Below are 22339 nucleotides of genomic sequence, written 5' to 3'. Positions count from 1 at the left end.
CCTGGCATGGGAGAGCTCAGGTGCCAGCCCATCCCTGCCTGAAGGACCACTGGATCTGCACAGCCTTTACTGTGTGTGCCATGTGTAAGCATTTTCCATCCCATGAGCAGCTGAAAGATCTTACTGAGTGTTTCATTACTTTGCCTGACTTTGCTCACGTGTCTTCTGGCACAAATTCTGAGTAACTCATCCTCATCAATGAGGCTTTGTGTGCTGTGGTGGGTGAGAGGTCGTGCTGGGACCAGTAGCACCTTCCTATGGAGAAAGCTACAGCTGTGCTTATCTGGGAGTGGTGTGCTGAGCCTTCACCACTCCAGAAAGCTTAACCTGGAAATAAGCTTCTTCTTTCCTTGGCAGGAAATGGTCAAACTGTGTGTCACTGCAGGGCTAAAACAGGATTATCTGGCAGTGGGTGATGTGCAAGCATCTGGCAGTGTCCCTTCAGCTCTGCTACCCCTGTCTGGGTTTCTGGGGCTACCCCTGCCCTACCCACCCCTCCTGAAGCTGGTGCATGGGTGGTGGGTGTGCTGGCCCTCCTGACTTGGGATGAGGCTTTAATTTCTAGTGCTTGGAGCTTAATGGGGTCTGAAATGAGCTCTGCCCTGCTGCAGTGTATGGGTGTTTGGGTCTCCTCACCACAGCCCTGGCTAGTGCTGGGTTTTGCCTCTTCTCTTGTCCCTGCTTTCCTTTCTGCTCCCCTTCTTTGTTAGGCAGTTGCAGGGAAGAGAGAGAGGGACCATACCTTACTATAAGGGCTCTTGGCTGAGCCCTGGTGCTGCTGCAACTTTACAAATCTTTTTTTCTGTGTGAATCTAATGTAGAGCTGAAATTTTTTGTGAGTTTGTCTTACATGCTGGTTCTCTGCCCCCATTTTAAATTGTGCATCTTCTTTTCCTAAACTAACAGATCACCTCTTTTCTTTATCCTTTTATTTTTGGGCTTGTTATTTAGTCCAACTGTTTTCAGTTAAAAAAATATAGTAATGCTTGTGAAGGCATTATGGGGCATGGGAACAGGAGGCTGCAGCAGCCTCAATGACCACACGTCCCTCCTGGATCTGGGAGAGGGCATCAGTAGAAGGTGGTAGGTGCCAGGCTGGAAACAGCCATGTATGGTGAGCTTTGTGGCCACCGCAGCCAAGGGCAGCCCAGTGCTGCTGTGAGCTCTGATCTGCAGCACAGGCTATATTTGGTCTGAGATTACTCCCTGCTTGGCCAGGATTGGTCTCGCTTGGAGCTCTGTAGGGTGGATTTCTTTTTTGCCTGGCTAACATCACCCATACACTGTGCCTCTGTCTTTTTCTCCCTCACTGCCCACTCGAGCCTGCCTCAGCTGCTGTCTCTGCTCTCTGGTACTCTCCTAAAGCATCTCAGCTGGGACTTTGTGGGATGTGCAGGATGCTCTCCTGGTACCAGGGACAGCCTATTCCCCAGCAGCCATTAAGATGCAAAGCTCTTTTCTGTGTAGGAACATGTCCAGGAGAGGCCAGTGAAGCAGGATCTTTTTTTCCCCAGTGTCTGCCCCATTCTTTGCTGTGTGTTTTCTGGAGAGGCCATTAACAGCACATTATTCCTGGGTTCTGACAGTGGCTGTTGGGGAGAAGCTTGTCCCTTTGACTGCCTGCTGCATGGGAAGACGCCTGGCTGAGGAGAGCAGTGTGGCTGGGAGGAGTGATCAACCCCCTCTGCACCCTGACATTGCTGGTGCTCCCAGGGTGTTGTCATGGCTGTGCTGATATGGAGCTGCCTGTGCCAGCAACTGGGGAGAAGTGCCACTCACTGCTGTGCTGTGAGATGCCCAGTTATCTTGGTGATGCTTCTGGGAGAATGCAGAGAGGAAAAGGGATGGAGAGGGGACATTGCAGCAGAGAAACTGATGGCGAGTGGGAACTGAAGTGGAAGGTGTGGGTGATGGAAGCAATGGGGGAAAGCCCTCCTGCTGCATGAGCTGCCCCTGCCTAGCACAAAGCTGCCCAGCCACAGTGACAGCAGAGCCAGGTGTGGGGCTGGCAGGGCTGTAAACAAGTGATGGATGGACTCAGACAAACCTGTCAGAGCTGCACAACATCTGATGTTTGCGCACGTTAGAGAAATGAGAAGTAGCCTGGGATGGTGGGAGGGGGTGCACTTTAGTTTGAGGATTTGTGGAAAGAGGTGGGAAAACATATTACAAAAATGTGTTCATTTTATCAGAAATGGCCAGCTGCATCCCCGGATGTTTCTCCAAACCTCCTGAGCATTTGCCCTAGGCACAGCTTTCTTCTGCCTTAATCTCCTAGTGAATATTCAAAAATAGATATACTTGTAGCACTGGAAAAGCCTCTTTCAGAGTTGCTTCAGCACTGCAGAGAACAACCCTTAGGAAAGGAACTCAGAAAATAAACAGCAGCTGCTGCCATGTTTCCTTTTCCCCCGCCTCCTCACCCAGTGTGCAAACCCAGTGCACCGCCAGTTCCCTTTCCCATCCCTGCATGGCATTTCCTTGCCTGGTACCAAGGCAGCAAAGCCACAGGCTGTCCACACCTGGCTGAGGTGCTGCATACTAGAAACCTGTTGTGCCACAGCTTCACCTGTGGTGCCCAAGTGTCAGGATGAAGGTTAGTTGGGGTATATTTGCACCAGGGCAGATGTGTCCTCTGTGGTCTCCAAGCCTCCTCCTGGCCAGCTTCCCTGCCCTTTGCTGCAGATGTTCCCACCAAAGGCTGAGTGGGGTTCCACCCAGAAACCTGGAGAAACAGGCAAAAGTGGGATGTGGCATTTCCAGACATAAGGGGAGATCAGAGTGGTTGCTGTGACCCTGCCATGGAGGTGTGCTGACCCCCAGCAGGTCCGTGGCAGTGCATGTTCCCTGCTGCGTGGAAAGCTGCCCCAGGCATGTCAAGACTTAGATTAATTTACTTGTGGCATTATTACCAGGTTGAGCCTTGCTTCTCAGCTGCTTACAAAGACCCAGTGTTTGACTTTTGGACCCAGAAGCATCTTGAACTGATGCAGCTTTGTAATGAATGAAACCTCTGTGTCCATAACGGGGTGGTGGATGTCCATCTCCTCTCTCCCAAGGAGTGCTGCTGGCTGATCTTTGCCTGTTTGAGCCGGTAATTGACCCGTCTGCATCCTCTGAGATCGCAGCTGGCATTCCTTTGCTCGCTGGGATGCCAAGTCATCTGGTAGCTCAAGTGACTCAAATCCCAGCAGGGAGGATATGTGGTGGCGTGGGAGCCAGGGTCACCCCTGAGGAGGGTGGGTGGGTGGTGGGTCACTGCAGGGGTGCATAGACCCCCAGGGTGCTGGGACGCCTCCGCATCCGCTGGCTGCCAGGGGGATTGTGCTATCCAAAATTGAAGTGATGAGTACAGGAAAAGGAGGAGGAGCAGAAGAGTATAAATAAAGCTTCTGGAAGGGGAAAACCCACCAAGAGTTGAAAATAGCAGTGCTGGTGTGTTCCTTCCCCACCCTCCTTCATACCTCACTGCTCATATCGTGTTTTAACTGTGCTGTCGGGTGTGCTCCAGCTTCTAAATACGTGTGTGTGACTGCCATTCCTCTGGCTGAGCACACACAGGGCAGAGTGGGGTCTGGGGACAGGGCTTGGTGCTTTGGTACCACCCTCCAAGTCATTGCGTCCTCATGTAGCACTGCCCTAGAATTGCTCATCTCAGTTGACAAAGATGTCAACAGCCAAGATTGCACCAACCAAAGATGGCCATTACACCAAGTAACACTAATGCTGCTGACCTCAGGAATAGACCTGGAAAACCTTGTTTAGAGGCCCAAAAATTACATCCTGCTCGTTAGCTTGTTTTATTCCAAAGCTGATGCATAAGGAAACTAAGTTTTAATAGCAAATATTTGCTGTTGCATTGAAGGCATAGACAGAGTGTTCATATGTTGAGCAAATAACAGTGAAACGGATCAGTGCTCACTCAGACTCCAGCCTGGCATCTCCCAGCCCAGATGCTGGAGGTGGGCAGTGCTGGGCAGAGCTGGGAGGCCTTGGCAGGGCTGTCACTGGGAGTGTGCTGTGCTGCTGCTCATTGTCACTGTAATTCTGGTGCCTGGTCTTCCCTAAGAAGCTTAAACCATTGTCAGCAAAATGTTGATCTTTGTTTATTTTTTCAGAAATCTGTAAGTATTGCTTTTAAAATATATTTTTTCTTTTCTCCTAGGATCCTGCAGGAATCTTTGAATTGGTGGAGCTTGTTGGCAATGGTACCTATGGGCAGGTCTATAAGGTAAGGGCTCCACCTGAAGTGATCCCATTTGCCTTGGCCCTGTGTTGAACATGGAGCATCCCAGCAAATCACCTTGGCTATGTTTTGACCTGTTTCATGCCTGACAAGAAGCCTTGCTGAACTCTGGCCTTTTGGTCTTGTGTGCAAGTACCGTGTAGCACACAGAGCTCTCATAATAAGCAATTCATATTAGTTCTGAAACTGTCATAAAAAATAAATCACTTTTTTTTTCTTCTCCCCCCGGTTGCTTTTTATTGATTAGATGATGAGGAGGGAGTGAAAAGTCTGTACTTTAATAGCTAAATCTCGATCTCCTCTAAGAGCTGAGTTTATGGCTGCAATAGGCTGCCAAATGACTTTGCTACAGTCTAGTGCTCTGCTTGCACACAGGCTGGCTGCCTTCCTTTCCGCTGGCAAAAAACCTGCTGCAGGATTAAAATCACTGTTAAAGTTTTTTTTATTAAAGTGCCTATTAAAGTCAATAGAATTGCTTTAAATTTCTATAAACATCTGGAAGCAGCTATCCAGATGAGAATAGTGAGAGGACTGTGGAGAGCAGGGTTTTAAACCCATGAACTTCTTTACAGGAATGTTTAAAACATGCACTCTTTGCTGAATTACAACACCTGTCCCAAACACATCTTGGCATGGGAGATTTGTCATCTTGGTGGGGTCTCTTTATGGATGATTCTTGTGGGGTTGGGGTGGGATTGATTTATCTCAGAGTCTGGGCTTATATGCACTTAATATACAATGGGGAGGTGTTTCCTGGCATGGTTGCATGAGGAATTTGCCAAATATTTCAGTTCTGCTGGGAGTCAATAGCTCCCCTGGGCCTCGTTCTCCAAAAAACTTCTGTATGCGTGGGCACAAGTGCTGTATACACGTGTCCTTGTGTGTGTGTGGGCACACAGCGATCCTGTTTACCCGTCATACCCATGTTATCCTTTGACTATGGAAAGGAGTATACCCATGTGCTCTTACTCTGTGGCTGTGGAGACAGCTCTTGCCTGTCGTGCTCTGAAAGACCGTGAGCTGCCCCTGCTGAAGAGGAAAGGTCCCACTATATATATATAAAATAGCTACGTGCCACTAAACATTTGCTCTGAATCCTGGTTCCCCTATCCTCCTGCTGTAGGCTAATTCCAACAGTATGAGGATTGAGGGAGTGAAGTGAACCAAAGGTGGACTGGAACTTGTGGAGTTTTAAATGTGTGAATTTTTGAACTGGGATAAGTTTTTAAAAAAGCAAATACAAAAACAAAGGAAAAAAATACACCCCACCCCAAAGCTGTTCTTATCACGGTTATATTCCAGGGAGCCTTCCCCTCTGGTATTCATTGTTTCCCCACCATGTGCTCCCTACCACAGGGTCTCCCTTCTGAACTGTTTTTCTTCTCAGCTGCTAAAATAATGGTAGAAAGTGACCTAATTTTAACTGGTGCGTATTTCTAACAATCAGTGGAAACTATGAGCCTGTAACGGCCTTTTGAAAGCATCATGTTTTTGTGGAGAGCAGAAAAGGGAAATGAGCCGGTGCTGGCACTGCTGGTTGCTCGGCTCAGCTGATCGGGTTTCCTCTTGCCGCGTTTGATTCTCTCGGTGCGTCTGCGTGTTACCTCAAAACGGAGAAAAACCACCCAGAAATGTCCCACCCAGTGTAGGCTTTCAGGGAGGTGAATGCTTTTGTCTTCCTTTTTCTCATGCTGAACTAGGGAAAAGTGCTCCTCTTAACTGTTTATAACTTGCTGGAGGAGCCGGATTGTCCTCAGTGTGATTCACGTGGTGCCGGTGCCAGACGGGATGGCGATAGGGGTGGAGGGGAAAACGTTGCTGTCCAAACCAAATCAGTAAGTTTTGAGGTATGAGCTCAGGCTAAGACTGACTTCACAGCTCTCTTAAACTGAAGTCTTGGAGTAGCACACACTCTGTAAACAAAAGGAGACTTTGATATAAAACATACATAACTGTTTATGGTGTCCCACCCTAAAACCGTCGCAGAAACAAGATCTCTGTGATTCTTTTTCTCCAGATACCACTGCTGTATTTATCTCTTGCAGCAAAACAAATGGATCAGCTTTCAAGGCACACAGACCTTCTGGCTCCATTCTAAATCAGCTTTTAGAAGTGATCCATACCTAGGAGCAGTGTCCTCTGTAATTAGGTGGTGTTTCCCCTGCCTTTTCAAACCCCTCTCAGGCAGGGCTGGGATGTTCATAGAATTGTTTAGTTTGGAAAAGATTGAATCCAACCAGTAACCCAGCACTGCTGAGTCCACCACTAGACCATGTCCCTAACTGCCACATCTACACACCTTTTTAATCCCTGCAGGAATGGTGACCCTGCCCTCTGTACTGGTGTTACCCAAGGTGCAGCACTGCAGTCCTCTCTCTTAGAGGCTGTATATGCCCCTCTTGTATTTTGTGGTGCCTGCTCTGGCAGAGCTTCCAGCCCAAGCTTTGCAGGTCCAACCCCTGCACTCTCAGCCAGGAATGGTCACCTGGTGAGCATCACCTCCACTTCACATGGCTGGTCCCTCTCTGCAGCAAGAGCAACAACTTCCCTCTTGGGAAAAGGCAAAAGTGAGATGCTTATTCCAGGCAAGGGGGGGTATCTTATGTTTGTGTGCTACAAGACTGCTGAAGCAGGACTGGAGCACTGATATTTCCCCAGAAAACCTTATTTAGCAACTAGGCCTAACACTGCTGCATGGCCATGTTTGTCTTGGAAACTACACGTGTCCTGGTGGTAACCAGCTGGGCTGCCCAGAACCTGGAGGCACATGTGCAAGGTGCAACTTCCCATTGATCTCATGGGATAAAGTGCACGGGTATGTTGTTCTGACAACTGAGTGATACCACAGCCTGACAGGGTGTGGAGCCTGAGAAGTGTCTGGTAGTACCACAGTAACAGGAGCCCTCAAAGAGCAGGGGTTCATGGAGCCAACCTCAGGATCTGCTGTGTTGGAGAGAGTGGGGAGCTCCTGCCACAGCACATGCTTTCTCCTTGCTGGCAGAAGAGACATGTTGGCCAAGTCCAGTGTACATTAAATGCTCCCAAAGGGAGAGCACCCACTGCTGAAACGTGGGCACTGGGGTGCAGCTTGCTGCGCGTGTTGCTTTGATCCTGCTTTCTGGGTCATGGTTTGAAGATCCCTTTCAGGTGGTGCACAATGCTTCTGTGAATCAAAGCCTTGTTCTCCAGGCCCTGTGCTCAAGGCAGAGGTAACTGGTTCGGTTTGACCTCTTTATTTTCAAGTAAAGGTCTGTCTTTGCTTAGATGGCAGGTTAAAACATCCCTTTGGTCCTTGCGAGCTCTGGCCATACCCCAGTGACACCTGAACACCACAGGTGCCCTCGGCAGCAACCTGCTCTGCTCTCACTTCTCTGTCCCCAACCACAAGCTCTTCACTTGGGATAAATGCAGAGAGAAATAACATTCCTTGTTCCCTGCTTAATAATCTCTTGTGAATAGCTTGATTTTTATTTTAATGAGGCACCACACCGGTGATGATTTATCTCTCTAATTGAATCGGAAGCTTTTCTTTATTTTCTAATAATCCTGCATCTAGTGTTACAGATTGTAAACTGGTTTTGATAAAAGACTGAGACCTTGCTAGCTTCTGTGCCAGACATTGTTACAGTAGTGGAGTTTTGTGTCCTTGGATTTTCTTTTTTTTTTATTGAAGGTATTTAAAGAAATGACTAGCAGGAATACAATGGTTGGACTTAGGGAATTGAGCCTTTGCCTCACTGGTTTTTAGCAGGTGGCTGATGGCTGAAAGCAAAACTGTAGGCACACAGCTCACTAAGACGCTTCAGAGCATTATCTAAAATGCGAGGAAATGCTGCTTTTATGTCCCAGGACATTATTATTACTGCTTATCTCTACTTTGCATTAGAGAGCAAACAAAAAACTCCTTAAAATGCTGTCTATGCCTAGATTGCCTGGATAAATCAGGGCCACAACTGCTGGGGTGTCCAGCCCCAAGAAGTACATGGGTTCAAAGTAAAAGAGCACTGGGTTACTAAAAAATATCTATCCAACAGATGGTTACAAAGCTGGGGGAGACATGCAGTGGGCTACTTATTGTGCACTGAATATGTTGAAAACCAGAGCAGTCCTGGTGTTTCTATGGGCTTAGCCATGGACATTCATGCGTGGTGTCACCCAGAAAGGATTTTGATGCAAGCCTTTGCAAGAGTGCAAAAACAAATCAGGAAATCACATGGTAACCTTTGTCTCTCTCATCTTATGTAGTTTTACGACATGGAAATAAATGATGTTGAGATTACATACTCACGTGCTTCTTCCTAACCGTACCAGGAGGACAACAGTCATTAATGCCAAGTACTGCTTTGCCTAGTGCCCTGGGGATGTGGCTCTCCATTTACAGCCTTAGCAAGGTTTTATTTTACAGGGTACAAGATACAGTATGTGGGCAACTGTGTAACTGCACAATAACTATCGATTGTTTAATTATCTGGTAAATGCCATATAATCACTAAGCCATTACACAGCAGTATTCTGCGCTGTAATTTAGAGCGTGTGGGATCCATGTGCTGCCAGACTCAGCTGTGGTACTCCAGGGAGCTCCTTCACCATCACCACAGGATGGGGCCGAGCAGGGAGTCACCCCCAGGAGCCACCTCCAGGCCATGGGCTGTCTCTGTCCCCTGCCAGCCCAAGTTAGGCAGCTATTTGAAGAGGACATGGTTTTTGCACTTGCTCTTTGTTGCACTGTGTGCGTGTGTCTGGGATACAGTACACAGGGAAAAGGATGAAGAAAGGTATCCCAAGGTCTTTAGTCAGGATTTATTTATTTATTACCCAGTTGGCACTTGCCAGAAGCCAGGACTCATCCACCTGCAGCAGGCAAAGCCCAGTTTGACCCAGATGTTGAGGTGTGTGGGTATGAGAAAATGAATGAAGCATTTGAAATCCAAGATCACCTGTTGATTAGGAGCTGGGAGCAGCAGGACTGCTGGGACAATTTGGTCCCCAGGTCAAACTGCTGAGAATGTCCTGGGCACAAGCCTTTTTTCAGCTATTTGTGCACTCCCTGCACAGTGGCATCCTTCCTCCTGGCACCCCTGGGCTTGCCATCTCTGCAGGCTTGTGGGGTAGCAGGTGAATATGCTAAAGAAAAGCTTTTGAAGTCTTTGTTTTTTTTTCTCTTTTACATTTTTTGGGAGGAGATACGGGAAAAACAGAGACTCTACAGGTTCCTGGGTCATTATTAGCAGTTCAGATAATTAGCCTGAGTCAAGAATGGCAGTAATTGTTTTTAATAATTAGTTCTTTCATTGTCTCCCTTTCTGAAAGGCTGATGGTCAATAGTTTGATAATTAATCACTGTTGCTTTTAGCCGTGTGGAAGAAGCTACCATGCTGCACACAATATTTCCTGGGGATTGTTGCTGTAAAGAATTAATCTTAGTTTACATACAAAGCTCTCAAGCAGACTGACTGCTGTGCCTTGCTTGAGAGACCAGACTGAATGCATGCACAGCATTGATGCTGCCTGCAGACCGGGTCATGCTGCTGGCCATCCTTGTCCTTACACCTGAACTGCAGTGCTGGTTACTGTGTGATGGTCCTGAGCACACTGAGGGCACCTGGTACTCACATTCACAGGCTGCTGAAGGAATTCACAGCTCAATCATCTTGCAATCTAAACATGCAGCTCTATCCTACACAGCCAGCTGTTGCATTTGAAGGTGCATCATGAGCATTTTCCTTTTCTCATCTTCTTCTTTATAAAGTGAACTGTGATGTTGTGAGGTTGGGTGTGACTTGAGCGAGATCAGTGGTTCTAGCATCATACCCTCAGGTTTGGATCCTTCTTTGTGTTTTCAGCCTTTTCATAGATTTTTTTTTTTTTTTGCAGGGCAGGCTGAGGGAGTGTAACCACGCGTGTGTGAATGTGTGTAGCCATGCCTTAGTGTGGTCTGATGGTTGCTGTAGACTGAGGCAGACAGACAAGGTGTTGGTCCCCTCTGCTTTGGGTAGCTCCCTGGCTTTCTCCATGGGTTGGTGCTGCACCAAGAGCCTGCTCCATGGGACTGAGACATGGAAGCACCTTGCCTCTGCCTCACTGGAGCAGCAGAGCAGCTATCCTGCCCCATCCAGGGCTCTTCCTTCCTCTGGGATGGCTTTGGTGGTGACCGACCACATCCAGACAGACCTATGTGGGTGGGCACCAGCCACTCAGCATCTTCAAGGTCACATATGGTCTGGTGAGTGGATTTACAAGACTTACAAGCTGCTTTATAATCCTGCCGTATTACAAGCACAGTATTAAATATTAAGCCATTGTTTCCACTGGGATGGCTCTGTGTGCTGGCAGAGAGGATGCTGGTGCTGCCATGTGAGGATGCTCACCAGGGCTGAGGTCTCCATTGCTTCTGTAGACAGCAGTTTGCAGGTGGTGCTAGGCTTTTATCAGCTCATACTGGGTCATGGGAAGGGGCTGGGCTGGCATACTGGTGTGTGGTAACGCGTGTTAGCGTTATCAGAAGGAAAATGGGTGACCTCAATTTATATCAACTTCCCTATGATGTTATAGTAGCTCTACAGGAGAAGGTCCTTTCCTTGCTGACTCAAATGGAGTGTGTATATTTCTGAAACAGGGACTTGTTTTTGCCATGCAGGCAAGGAAGTCTTAACTGGAAAATGCTTAAAATGATGTTTTACTCTTACCAAAAAAAAAAAAAGGGGGGGGTGAAAAAAAAGGCAAAAGCTTTGTTACCAGAGCAACTGGTACATCTTGTGCTGCTTCATTTCTCTGAAACACGGAGTGAGCCCTCAGCCCTCCCTCCCCCCAAGAAACCAGCCCACACACACCTACGCACCAATATGTCACATTAGCTTCGCTGCTTTCTGAATAATGTAAGGGAAAGGTGCATTTTGCATTTCTGTCCTGTAGAATGCAGGTTATAAAAGGTGATTAGAATTGTTCCATGTTTCCTCCCTTTTAATCTCTGTTCCCCTTCCCTCCCTGCAGAGTTTGTGAAGGGAAAGGGCAGGGTGAAGGTCAGGAGGAGACTGATGAGTCTGTGAAGTGACATTTGTCCAGTCTCCCTTGCATTACTGGGTGCTCTGATTCTGTAGATACTGCATGGTTTTGCAGGGAAAAAAATACCTGCTGTGGCTTGGGGTTAAAAAAGCTGCTTTTGAAGATGCAAGTCAGTGGTGCTGCAAAGCATGGGGAATGTGGTGGTGGGTCTTGTAGTGCTATTTGTGTGGATGCCAGGCATGGACTGGAATGGAAGGAGAGCTTATCACTACAAGTCTCCTTGACTTTTGGGGGCTACAAAATGCTCTGTGCAAGCACCTGGTCTGCAGAGAACATGAGCAAGCACCATGTCTAGTACCACCTTCTCCCCCATAGGAATGACTGGACCGGGAACTTAGACCTGTCTTTTCTCAGGTCTTTTGTGAGGGCACTTAAAGTGGGAGGTGAAGGTGCAGTGCAGGAGTTATTGGGGTTATTGCATGTGAAAACATCACTCTCCCTTTCCTAAGGGGCTTCTTGTCCTGATGAAGCTCTCATTGCTCGGCTCACTGTAGTGTCTTACCAATAGTATGTTACAAAGGTGTGGTTGTGGCCAGTGGGTAAGGTATGTGTGTGCTGCAAGGTTCAGTTGCAATACAAAAACCATTTGCTGTTAGGATGTATCAGTGTAATGGTAGCCCTGGGCTGCAGGGCAGCAGGTGAGGAGCCTCTTGCTCTGAGTAGAAGCTGATTTTTGTGGTTGTTAACTTGTATGTGGTATTTAAGAGTATCAGGTTAGTCTGGTGAGTTGGAGCCTGGTGCAGTGCACAGGAAGCCTAAGGCCAGGTCCTCACTGCTGCGGACTTCTCTGGTGACCTTTGCTAAATGACTCTACTCTTTTCCTTTCCCATCCCTGTCCTCATCCCTTTCCCCATAAAATCAGAAACACTGGGGTGGCAGAGCTGGGAGCTGCTGGGCAGTACCAGCATTGGAAACAGATCTGTGAGGAGATGGTGGGCTAGATGCTCCTGCACTACATTTTGAAAACAAAGGGTTGAGTGTGAGGCTGATTCCCAGAAGAGCAAGTACAGCAGCTGTTAGTAGGTCAGCTGAGGAAAACAACCGAGAGAAGCACTGAAAAGTAGGTTTTGGATCTGGGAGGTGTTTTGTTCCTCCCAGCTCCGAAGGTGCCAATCTCAGCTAGAAGGCACTTCTTAGAAGATTTAGAGAAGGGATGGGGGGGAGCAGCAGCCTGTAGACGTTGGTCCGGGCTGTGGATTTGAGGTTTTCACAAATGCTGTTGTGTTTGTCTTCAGAGACATTTCTTGCTTGTCATTTTTTTATGTCTTTCCAAATTTTGATGCAGTTTGACTTGCGGCTGACCCCGAAGACTTGAAGGCAAGCAATGCCTGCAGGGAGCTGGTTGGAGCTCTGCATCTTCTCCTGGTTACACTTTGAAGGCTTGCTGCAGAGAGAAATGTGTCTCTCTTGAAATCTGCAGTTTATTCTTAGGTTTACCTGGGAAGCCCTTTACACTAATTACCTAAAGATGGAAAGTGCCAAGCAAACACAGCCTGCTTCCAAATGTTGTGGGATTTTTTCCTCTCCTTGCATAAGAATGGCAGATTGGCATAATTTCTTTTTTTTTCTTTGCTTTGTTTAGGTATTTAAATTTTTTCGTGTGTGTTTAGGTCTCTAAATTCTTGTGTTGGAATGTGCTTGTGGAAGTATGTGGCTAGGAGCCCAACTCCATCCCCACGTCCCCACCATGCTGTGCTCGTCCCTCAGCCCATCTCCCTCGACTCATGTGTAGGTGGCAGAGATGGAGGTCAGTCCTGGGCAGCAGACAGCTGAAGAGGGGTGTGGGGGAGCCTAAGCTTCATTAACATGAGATGTGGTGATCCAGCCTAGGGAATCCTGTGTGGTACCAGGAGCAAGACTAGGTGCCACAGCAACCTCTGTCCCTGTGCCCCAGTGGGAATGCAGGGCTCAGTGCTTGCCTGTGGGTGTGGAGTATCCCAGTCTGTGTGCTCACACAGTCATCTGCCTTGGGCTGGGCTGAGCTGCAGACCTGTATGTTGGTGTCCCAGGGATTACTTGTATTCTCAAACTTCCCTCCCCAAGGTTTTTTTGCTCTCCACTAGGTCAGGGCAGTGTCTAAAAGAAGTGTTGGTAGATGCTCCTTTTTCATGTGTTGCCTTAGTTTCCCAGAAGAGAGGACATGATGGATTGTATCCAGGAGACTCCTGCAGTGGCCCACAGGTCTGCAGGAGGATGAGAAATCCAGGTGCTGGGTTGGGGCTGGTGGGCTTTCTCTTGGTTTGAACCTCTGCTTTAGTGTGATGGTTGACTTGAGGGAGACAGGGGAGTAATCCAGTCCATTGTGTTTAAAAATGGGATCAGTGGAGGGGAAGGAGTTGCATAAAGGACAAAATTAGTTTTCAGATGCTCATAGTTAATTTTACACAGCTGCCCCCAAGTCCAGTCTGGATGCTGTGCTGGTTTCATTAGCTCCCCATGGGCACTAAAAATGGAGCACTGAAGATGCCCCATCTTATCTGGGCAGGACCCATTAGTGTGAAGTGCTTCTCTCCCTGGAGGTAATGCTTCACCTGGACTGCAGGGATTGGGTGATGCACTGTGCTCCCATCTCATCTCATTTCCCTGGATGTGGCCTTGGCTTGATGTAATTATTTTTTCCCAGTTAGTGCTGGATGAGGATATTGTTTCAGTAAGTCTAGCTTGTAATAAACAAATAAACAAATGGTGTTACCTCCTTCTCCTTCCTCGAGAAATGGTTGCTAACAGGGTCAGTGTAAAGAAGTGTATTTTATGTTTGCCTGCATGGTGTCTAGATCACATGAGATCAGGATTATACAGTAAGACAGCTACACTTAAAAAAAAATTAACTCTTGGATGTCTCCTTATTAGTTAAAAGGTGTGATTTGTTCCTCACAGGTTGACATTGTGCTTTCCTTGAAATAACTTGATGTGTGAACTTCAGGGTGGGCAAGCAACCCTGAGGTGTGAAGGGGTTCTTAGTGGTTGCCCCAAGATTGGGATGGGATGGGAGTCTCTGTCACTGAACTCTCAGCTGAGTTTCTCCTCCAGAAACCCTGTTGTAGTGATAAGTAGTGGTTAGTGTGCCAGACAAGGATTGAAAAGGAAAGCTTGAATGTTGTTCCTAGGCCTCTCCTTCTCCCTATCTATGTATCCTTGATTTTCTTGCTGGTGGTGTAACAGCCAGGGCACTGGGCTAACAGGGCTGTGTGCCTGCAGTTGGGTCAGTGTCTTGTGTGGCAATGTTGGTTTACATTTAAAAAACCCTCAAATTTGTATGTGACTGTGGCTGAGGAAGGGTTGAACACGTTAACCTTGGTGGCAAAGGAAACAAATTAAGCAGATGTGCTGAGAGAGACCATCAGCTCTTCTGCCATGGTCTCTGGCTCCAGCACCACGTTGGTAGTGGTGAGACGCAGACAGGGAGCCCTTTGATCCTTCTAGCTTACTCTTTTTGCCTGCTCTGCATCCCCTTTTGAAAAGATGGGAAGTTTCTGCTCTGACATACCTTGCAGTTGATAAGTCTTTATTCTAATACTTTCCTTGGTGTTGCAGTTTGTCCCTGAGCAAAACCATTAGCTGGAAATACGATGCCTCATTAAGTGTCTAACTTGAGCATTCAGAAATCTGGAGACACCTTTGCCCTTCCCCATCTGGGACATAAAAACCTTTTTAGAGTTTGAAGCACTTACAGACAACATGAAAGACTGGAAATGCATCTTTATGTTTTACAGAAGTAGAAATTCACGTATCAGCAGTGATCAGGGCTTAGGAAAGAATTGCAGATTCCACTGGACTTGTCATTAGCCTCTTGTTTTTTTAGAGCAATTATGGCTGTAGCCGAAGTGGGCAGCACCAGTGGAAATGCCTTCGTGTTTCTGGGCTTCAGAGATTTTTCTCTTTCACACTTCAATTCAGCAGGTCCAGGATCGAGGCCAAACCTTTTCTTCTCTACATAACTAATAGAAAGACAGCCAGTTCAGCAGAATTTCTGTAAATAGCCTGTTCCAGCTGAATTGTGAATTGTGTATCTGAATGCCAATAGGGCTAACGTGAGGGGTAGTTTGCCAAAGAAAATGGAAATCTTGTGTTAGAGGAGCAGGCTTCTGAAACACAACGTCAGATTACATTTTTGGACTCTGCAAAAACATTGTTTGCTGTAGCCATGAAACTGCCCAAAATGCAGAACAGCCCTGATCCCTGGCACTGTAGAGCAGTGTCCAGTGGATGAGTCCTCCTGGTCATGCCAAAAACACTCAGCATCAGCTGAAAATCCTGGAGCAGCCAAGCAGCGAGTTGGGCCCTCAAACACCTACCCAAAGAGCTCCTCTAGTGTTTTTTTATGTACTTTTAATTGGTAAAACTCAGCATCTGTTCGGATAGAAAAGCCATGGCAGTCATGGCATAGTTTGAGGTACTCTGTCTCCACACAGAATCGGGTTTAGGGAGTGGTGGGCACCACAGGGAAGTCAACTCAACTGGGTAGTGGTCCAGGGCATGGCTGACCCCAGCAGTGACATGCCCACGGGGTCCAGCCCCCACAGGAACAGTTGGATTCGAGGGCTGTCACTGTCCAACCTTTTAAAGCCAGCATGGATGAGACAGGTTGTTCCTTCATGCCGGCTGCAGTGTAAATCCTCAGACTGCAAATGGATTTGCACGCCTATTGCCCTGCTGGCACACTGGATTGTGCAGGCACAGGAGATCCAGGTTACAGCTTCCTGCTTGAGGAAGGGCACAGGGGTAGGGAGAGGCTTGCTCTTGAGCTGTCTGTGTGTCTTTGTTCTAGGTTGACTTAGGCTTTGTGAATCATTGGCATTTAACTTTGTGCCTAGTACACACAGCACATTTGTTTGCCCAGGTTAGGCACTACAGCTGCTCCTCCATTGTCCAGCTTTTTGTCCCTTATGGCTAATTTAGGGGGGTGGTTTTGTTTTGTTTTTGGTCTTGGTCTTTTTTTGCATGTCCACATTAGATGAAACTTGGCATGGCCAAGGAAAATCAGTGCCTTTCCTGTGCTGTTCCGCTGCAAATACAGTCTTCCCTGCAGAGCGATGCCAGCAGCCAGCAAGGGCATGCAGCAAGGGCCATGGACTAGCCAAAGGGCTGGCAGTGAGAGCACAATTTTGGACTAGCCTATGTAGCAAAGAGAAGCCATCTTTCTCCACATCTGCCATCTAGAAAGAGCCCTAAACCTGTGATATGGTGCCTGGAGTTTTGTTTAGTAAGGACCCAGCATATCACCAGTTGTGTTTAAATACAGTGGGGGAAGAGGCTGGTGTGAGGGCAGCATGTGATCCCCATCCCTTGGCTGACTGAGCCCCTGGCAATGGGATGTGCCTGCCAATGAGGGTCCAAGAAGACTCAACCTGCTGTGAGGGCATCCTACACTCCCTGGGAGGGAATATATGATCCTGGCATAGCTACAGCAGTGTGTACCTTAGCCTCTGCTAATTACTGCCTTCAGCCCTGTTCCAGTACTAGGGAATATCCCTTGGGCTGTGTGAGCCCACAGATGAGTTGTCATGGAGAGAAATCCAATGATGGACAAGAGCAAATGCTTTTGAAAGCTCCAGAGTACACTGTGAGTATTGGGTTTTCTTGTTCCCTCACTGGTAACTTTCACAACCTCTTTCTGAAGGCACTTGAGAAGAAATAAGCTAATTACATAATTTAATAACCTATGTGAGAGTACCAATCTACGCACACTGGCAGTGTGGAGGAGCTGGGGCTGTGGAACGTGACTTGTCTTGCACAGGAGAGATTAATCACGTCGACTCCTGGGAGACAGGTCTGCTAGGAAGGTGGTTGTGTTGGATGCACTGTTCATAACGTTAAAATTAGGCTGTGTACAAGAACTAATGAAAACAGAAGAAAGGGATTCTAGCAGAAGGGATCAATAACTTGAGAGCATTTTAATTCAAAATGAGAAAAATGAGAACAGTTATGGGCAAGGAGAGTGTATTAATAAGGGAAAACGAGTATTTGTTACTGCCGGTGTGAAATGAGATAATTTAAGAGATGCTCTAAGTGCCTTTTGTCACAGTTAATGCCTTTTGTTAGGTTTCCAAGCAAAATGGAGCATGGGACTTTCAATTTCAGGGTTCTCAGAAGATCAAAATACTGTGGGGCAGCCTGATCATCTCATGCTTTACTGGAATGAGGTCATCAATAACTTTTGCCTGGGTGTGATTTACACAGTTGTCAGTGTCTGAATTGCCATAATATGTCTCTGCCCAGGAAAAATGCTGCATTTGGAGGAAAACAAAAAAAAAAAAACCCAAAGCAGAGGCTCTCTGGGTAGCTGGTTCACTGCTAATAATGGATACAGAAAAGTGATTACTTGTGATCCATTCGAGTAGAAAGGCTCAGCCTCTAAAGCTGGAGGCATGGAAGCTGTTACAAGGTCAAGCAGTGTCCTTTAAGGAGAAATAGGTGGCAAATACTGTCAGTGGCAGATAACACATCTGCAGCATCATGAAAAGTACATCTGAAATTAAGATTAAAGGCGCTTTGCACTCGTACAGAGAGGGGGAAAAGAGAAGATAGAGACGAAATCAGAAAAAAGAGGATTAGCTTTTGGTGGGTGACAAGCGATAGCTCTGGCCAGGGAGAGATTTAAGCAGCAAAGTGCTCAGTAACCCAGGGAATTATCAAAGGTTTCTGCAGCTGCTTCCAACTGATGGTCTTCAACAGCCTGAAATTCTTTGTGATTGAACCTCTCTCTCACCCCAAGCCTGTGTGTGTACGTGCACAGATGAAATCTCCTCTGCAGCCCCATGTGTCAGCTGGGAAGGCAAAAACCAGAGGCCCTGGTCATCCACGTCTGCAGGAGTTTGCTTTAATTTTAGATGCCTTACTTTACATTGAGTCAAAAAGGGACCTGACCTGAAGCTGTGCTGTTAGACCTCATTCTTATGTTGACATACGCTGTGGGTCAGGGCACCAGGAGCTTCTGAAAATTAATTCCTTGTGTCTTGGAAGATGTTTTCAAGTCTCTGATTGGTAAATGGACCTGCAAAATTTTGCTGCAAGTCCTGCAGGAGAAATTGGATCTCTTGACTGATGAGTATGAGCCAAAATTAGCATTTCTTAAGATGTTGGAGAGTGGCATGAAGTTTTGTCAGTCCCGCCATGCTGAGAAACCTCAGTTTGTGAAAATAGGTTTTGGCTACAATGACTTAGAGGAGTAGCACTTTGACCCTTTATAACCACATCTTTGCAGGTGGGCAGCTTGGATTTGTGTTTCAAACTAAGTGTGATCCGAAAGGAAAATAACTCCCCTGAAGCAGAATGAGCAAGGGTCAAGGGATCTAATGTGCTTTTCCTGCACCTTGGGAAAGCACCACAGCCAAGCAAAACCTATAGGCTTTTCATTCAAATCAGACCCTTTCATGTGCCTTTTATTTCTATAAAAACTCCAAGAGGTTTTTCCATAGTAGAAGAAAAGGGTGTTTGCTCATCTCAGGTGTTCCAGGCAACAGTGGTGGTGTCCTGGAGTCAGTGGTACCCGGGGCCTCAGGTCTGCTTGCTTCCTCTGTCACACATGAAGTACCAGGTCTGTAAATACCTGGGTGTCTGGGAGACCTTCCTGGTGTCTGGTCTGTAGCTGACCATTCATTTTGGTGGCAGAAAATGAAGATTAACCTTGAGATCAGCAGACTACAGTGAAGATTGTGCACTCATGCTCTAGGATAAAAATAGACACAGAAACTGAAAGGAGGAATATCATATCTGTTCAAGATCATCCATGTGGTATTAACGTACCAGTGACCAGGCCTCTTCCTGAGCTCATGGAAGCTTTACCTGTGTAAGAAAGTTGTGTATGAACTATAATGACCTCCCAAGTTTGTGTTGTTCTATATACATGGACCTTGCCTTTTCTACTTCCTCATCTGCCCAAACCAGTCTTACCAAAGGAGCACAATGTTTAATCTGAGTCGAGCGTTAGAAGAACAAACTACTCTGGTTTTCAGTAGTCTGGTACAAAATTCGTTCTGCATTTCTTGGTGCTTAGTTATTAATGAGGCATTTGTTCTGGTTTTTTACAAACCTCCCAGCAGCTAGCACGTGTGCGCTATGCAAGTTATTTGTGGTCTGGTTAAATACTGTTTTGCTAGGAAGGGGGATAACTGGAATTAGTAGAGGAAAAGTAACTAACATTAACCCTCTGTAGGTTGTTCCCTTGTTAATTATTTTGGTTATTTGTCTCTTGAGCTGAGTGTGTCGCTGTTGGTAACAATGATTCGGGACCTCCCCTTGAAGAGTCACGTACCCCCGAGTGCTTACTTTGTGTGGCAGTGGTCCAGAAAACTGCCAGCATCCTAATTAACACACTTTTTCAATGGACAATATTAATATTCATACTATTATACTGTAAAATGAGTAATTTGAATAGACAGAATGTCTTGCACTCTCTTGATCTCTGGTGGATTAACCTACAAAAGGCCACTGGCACTCATTCTTTCAGGCCTTAATGGATACAAAGCCTTCTACTAAAACTGTTTGAAGCAGAGGTACCTAGAAATGTGTGGCAAATATAATGTGTCTGATAGGGATGTTAATATTTTCTTAGAGGGGTGAAGGAAAACGTGAAGGGAAATGTTTGTAGTAGATGAGCACCTCCAGATGATTGAGGAGTAAGGCAGCTCTTGGAGGTGAGCAGCCCCACAACATCCATCTAAATGATGTCAGCCTAGCAGCAGTGATGCAGAAGTCCCTCAGTGGAGCTAGCACTTAGAGGAAAATGGTACTGAGAGAGAGAAAGCAAATATATGTCTGACTGGAAAACAAAAGACTTGGAAGGCTGGACTGTTTTATTGATGCCCACCATTAGAGACTACCACAAGATTTACTATTGAGTTTAGCAAAAGGAATGGAGGTGTGGAAAATGCAGTTAAAGAAAAGGGATTTATCCTGAGGAAGAAGCAGAGGTGCAGCTGAAGCAGCGAACAGTGTATTTAGCAAAGAGGTTGAGGTGTGAGGATTGTGGGATATGTTTGGGTAAGCACAACTCGATTAATGAAGTCTGCAGATTACTCTGTTGATCTCAGATCATATGTCTGGTATGTGCATGAACTGTCCTGTAGCAGATACCCTCTGCCTCTCACAAGATCTGGCTGACCTTGAGTCCTCAAAGTAGGACAATCTGACTGGGGTCGGTATTGAGGGGAAAACTGCTGCATAATGGAAAAAGATGAGTCTTACCACATCTTTGGTTCAGGATTCAGTGCAGAGTAGACTGTTAGCTAGAGGGAATGAGCTTTCCAGTTGCTCCATCCTCTAAAGAGCCTTTGCTGGTGCAAAGAGTGCTAAGGAAGGAAGTCTTTTCGGGATGGTAGCTGCAGGTTTGGCTGTGGTCCCTGCAGCACTTGGACCCTACAGAGATGCTGATCTGTCTTCAGCAGCAGACGAGAAGAAAGAAAGCCTATGTGAGTGCAGAATTGATGGTAACAAATTGTATTTGACTGGCTCAGCGTAGGAACGAGATCATCTTTAACAGCATCAGGGGAGACTTTGAAGAATGGATGAGAGGGAGCTGAGTGAGAAGGCAGCTGTGGACACAGATTACCTGGACCCAGGATGGTTTCTGGTGGCGTCACACGCAATCTGTGCATTCCCAGGGTCTGGCACTGGCTGTAGTCTCTTACAGAGGATGCAAACACACCTTGGATCTGTGGAGAGCAGCATTTTTTTCTAAAGAGGAAGGTGTCTGTGTAGTGCTACTGTTGCAGTGTTTAAACTGATTTAGTTCACTTTGTATACGGGTAGTTTTGGCTTCTGAATGAAAGCTTAACCATGGAAACCATAGCTGCCAGTCAGAGCAGCAAACCTCTTTCTGCAGAGCCTGGCCTGACTCTGCTCTGCTGGTGGCATCTTCATCCCTGTGTCTGTGGCTGTATAAGCTGTTGGAACGGGACAAATCTCTTTTTCTGAAGGTAACTCATCAGCCCCTCTGCCAGCAGCTGAGATGGGGAGATAAGACTGAATTACACAGCTGACTTTAGGTGCTGCCTTCGCTCTGGGGGTGCAGCCTAGAACATTTGTGTGTGCCTGCTTAGCTGTTCAAAGATGGGTGGCATTTCCTCTTCTCAAATAGCTTCACATTGGCTTTCTGTGGTGCATTCTCAATGAGCACTTAAGCTTTGGTACCACCCATGGGCTCTGTCCATAACCTTGGACGTGGTGGATCCCATGCATTCATTGAACATGGATAACTGACACTTCTTTGCCCTTTCAAACCCCAGCACGTTTGTGCTTCCAAGTGCAACACTGATGATTGTGTTAATTATCTCTTGGTCCACCATGTCCCAGCTGGAGCACACCCCCATCCTGCATCTTCCTGAGAAATGGACTCATAGCACAAAGATGTGCATTGAGCTATGGCACTGGAGAGCAGTGCTGTGGACGTGTTCCCATCAGCTTCTGGGTAGGCACATTCCTATAGGGTAGGTATCAGCAGGAGGACTTAGTCTTCCTGGCTCTGTGAACTCAGTTCAATATTAATTATTATAGGGTTTGGGTTTTTTTTAAGGTGAAAGGAGAAAAAAAAAGAATTTCATCAACCTTCAACCAGAGGTCTCTGCACAAAGAAACCCACTGGTGAGACTGGTGACATCCAATTAGCCAGGAGCTCATGGAAAAATTAGAGGCTTTTAGAGCCCAAGTTAGTGTCATGAATCAAGCGCTCGAACCCTGCTTTGTTATTGCAGCTTTACATGAACTAGCAAATCTCCTTCAAGGAGTTTCTGTGATTGAATGAGCGGAAAATAAAAGTCCCCATCCCACATGCTTCTGCACTGCAGCTGTGGGGGCTGCTGGGGCTGGGGCTGGCAGGCTCCCCATCAGCTCTCCGCAGCTCCCTCCCCTGAGCAGGAGGTATTTTGGCTAGCAGTGAAACAGCCAGTGACTCAAAAAAAAGGAGGAGGGAAAAAAAACACCACAAAGAACGGAGAGAGGAGTAATAATAAATACAATACTCAAGCCAGTGAGGAGGGGCGGGAGGCGAGGACGAGTGGTGCAGAGCTGTGACTCACTGGCAGCTCCCGACGT

The 22339-nt window shown here is 46.9% G+C and overlaps 1 protein-coding gene across 1 annotated transcript in view; it reads left to right on the top strand.

The window, feature by feature from the left end:
* Positions 1 to 4165: 4165 nt before the first annotated feature.
* Positions 4166 to 22339, top strand: part of TNIK (TRAF2 and NCK interacting kinase) — a gene marked incomplete at its 5' end in the record, with an annotated part of 128025 nt that continues 109851 nt past the window's right edge. The window contains one exon of the mRNA XM_009079261.1: positions 4166 to 4231. Within this exon, the coding sequence (XP_009077509.1) occupies positions 4166 to 4231 (66 nt within the window). The remainder of the gene's footprint in view (positions 4232 to 22339) is intronic.

Source organism: Acanthisitta chloris, unplaced genomic scaffold (assembly GCF_000695815.1).
Source record: "Acanthisitta chloris isolate BGI_N310 unplaced genomic scaffold, ASM69581v1 scaffold7737, whole genome shotgun sequence".
NCBI lineage: Eukaryota > Metazoa > Chordata > Aves > Passeriformes > Acanthisittidae > Acanthisitta > Acanthisitta chloris.
This window is presented reverse-complemented; position numbering and strand designations above follow the sequence as displayed.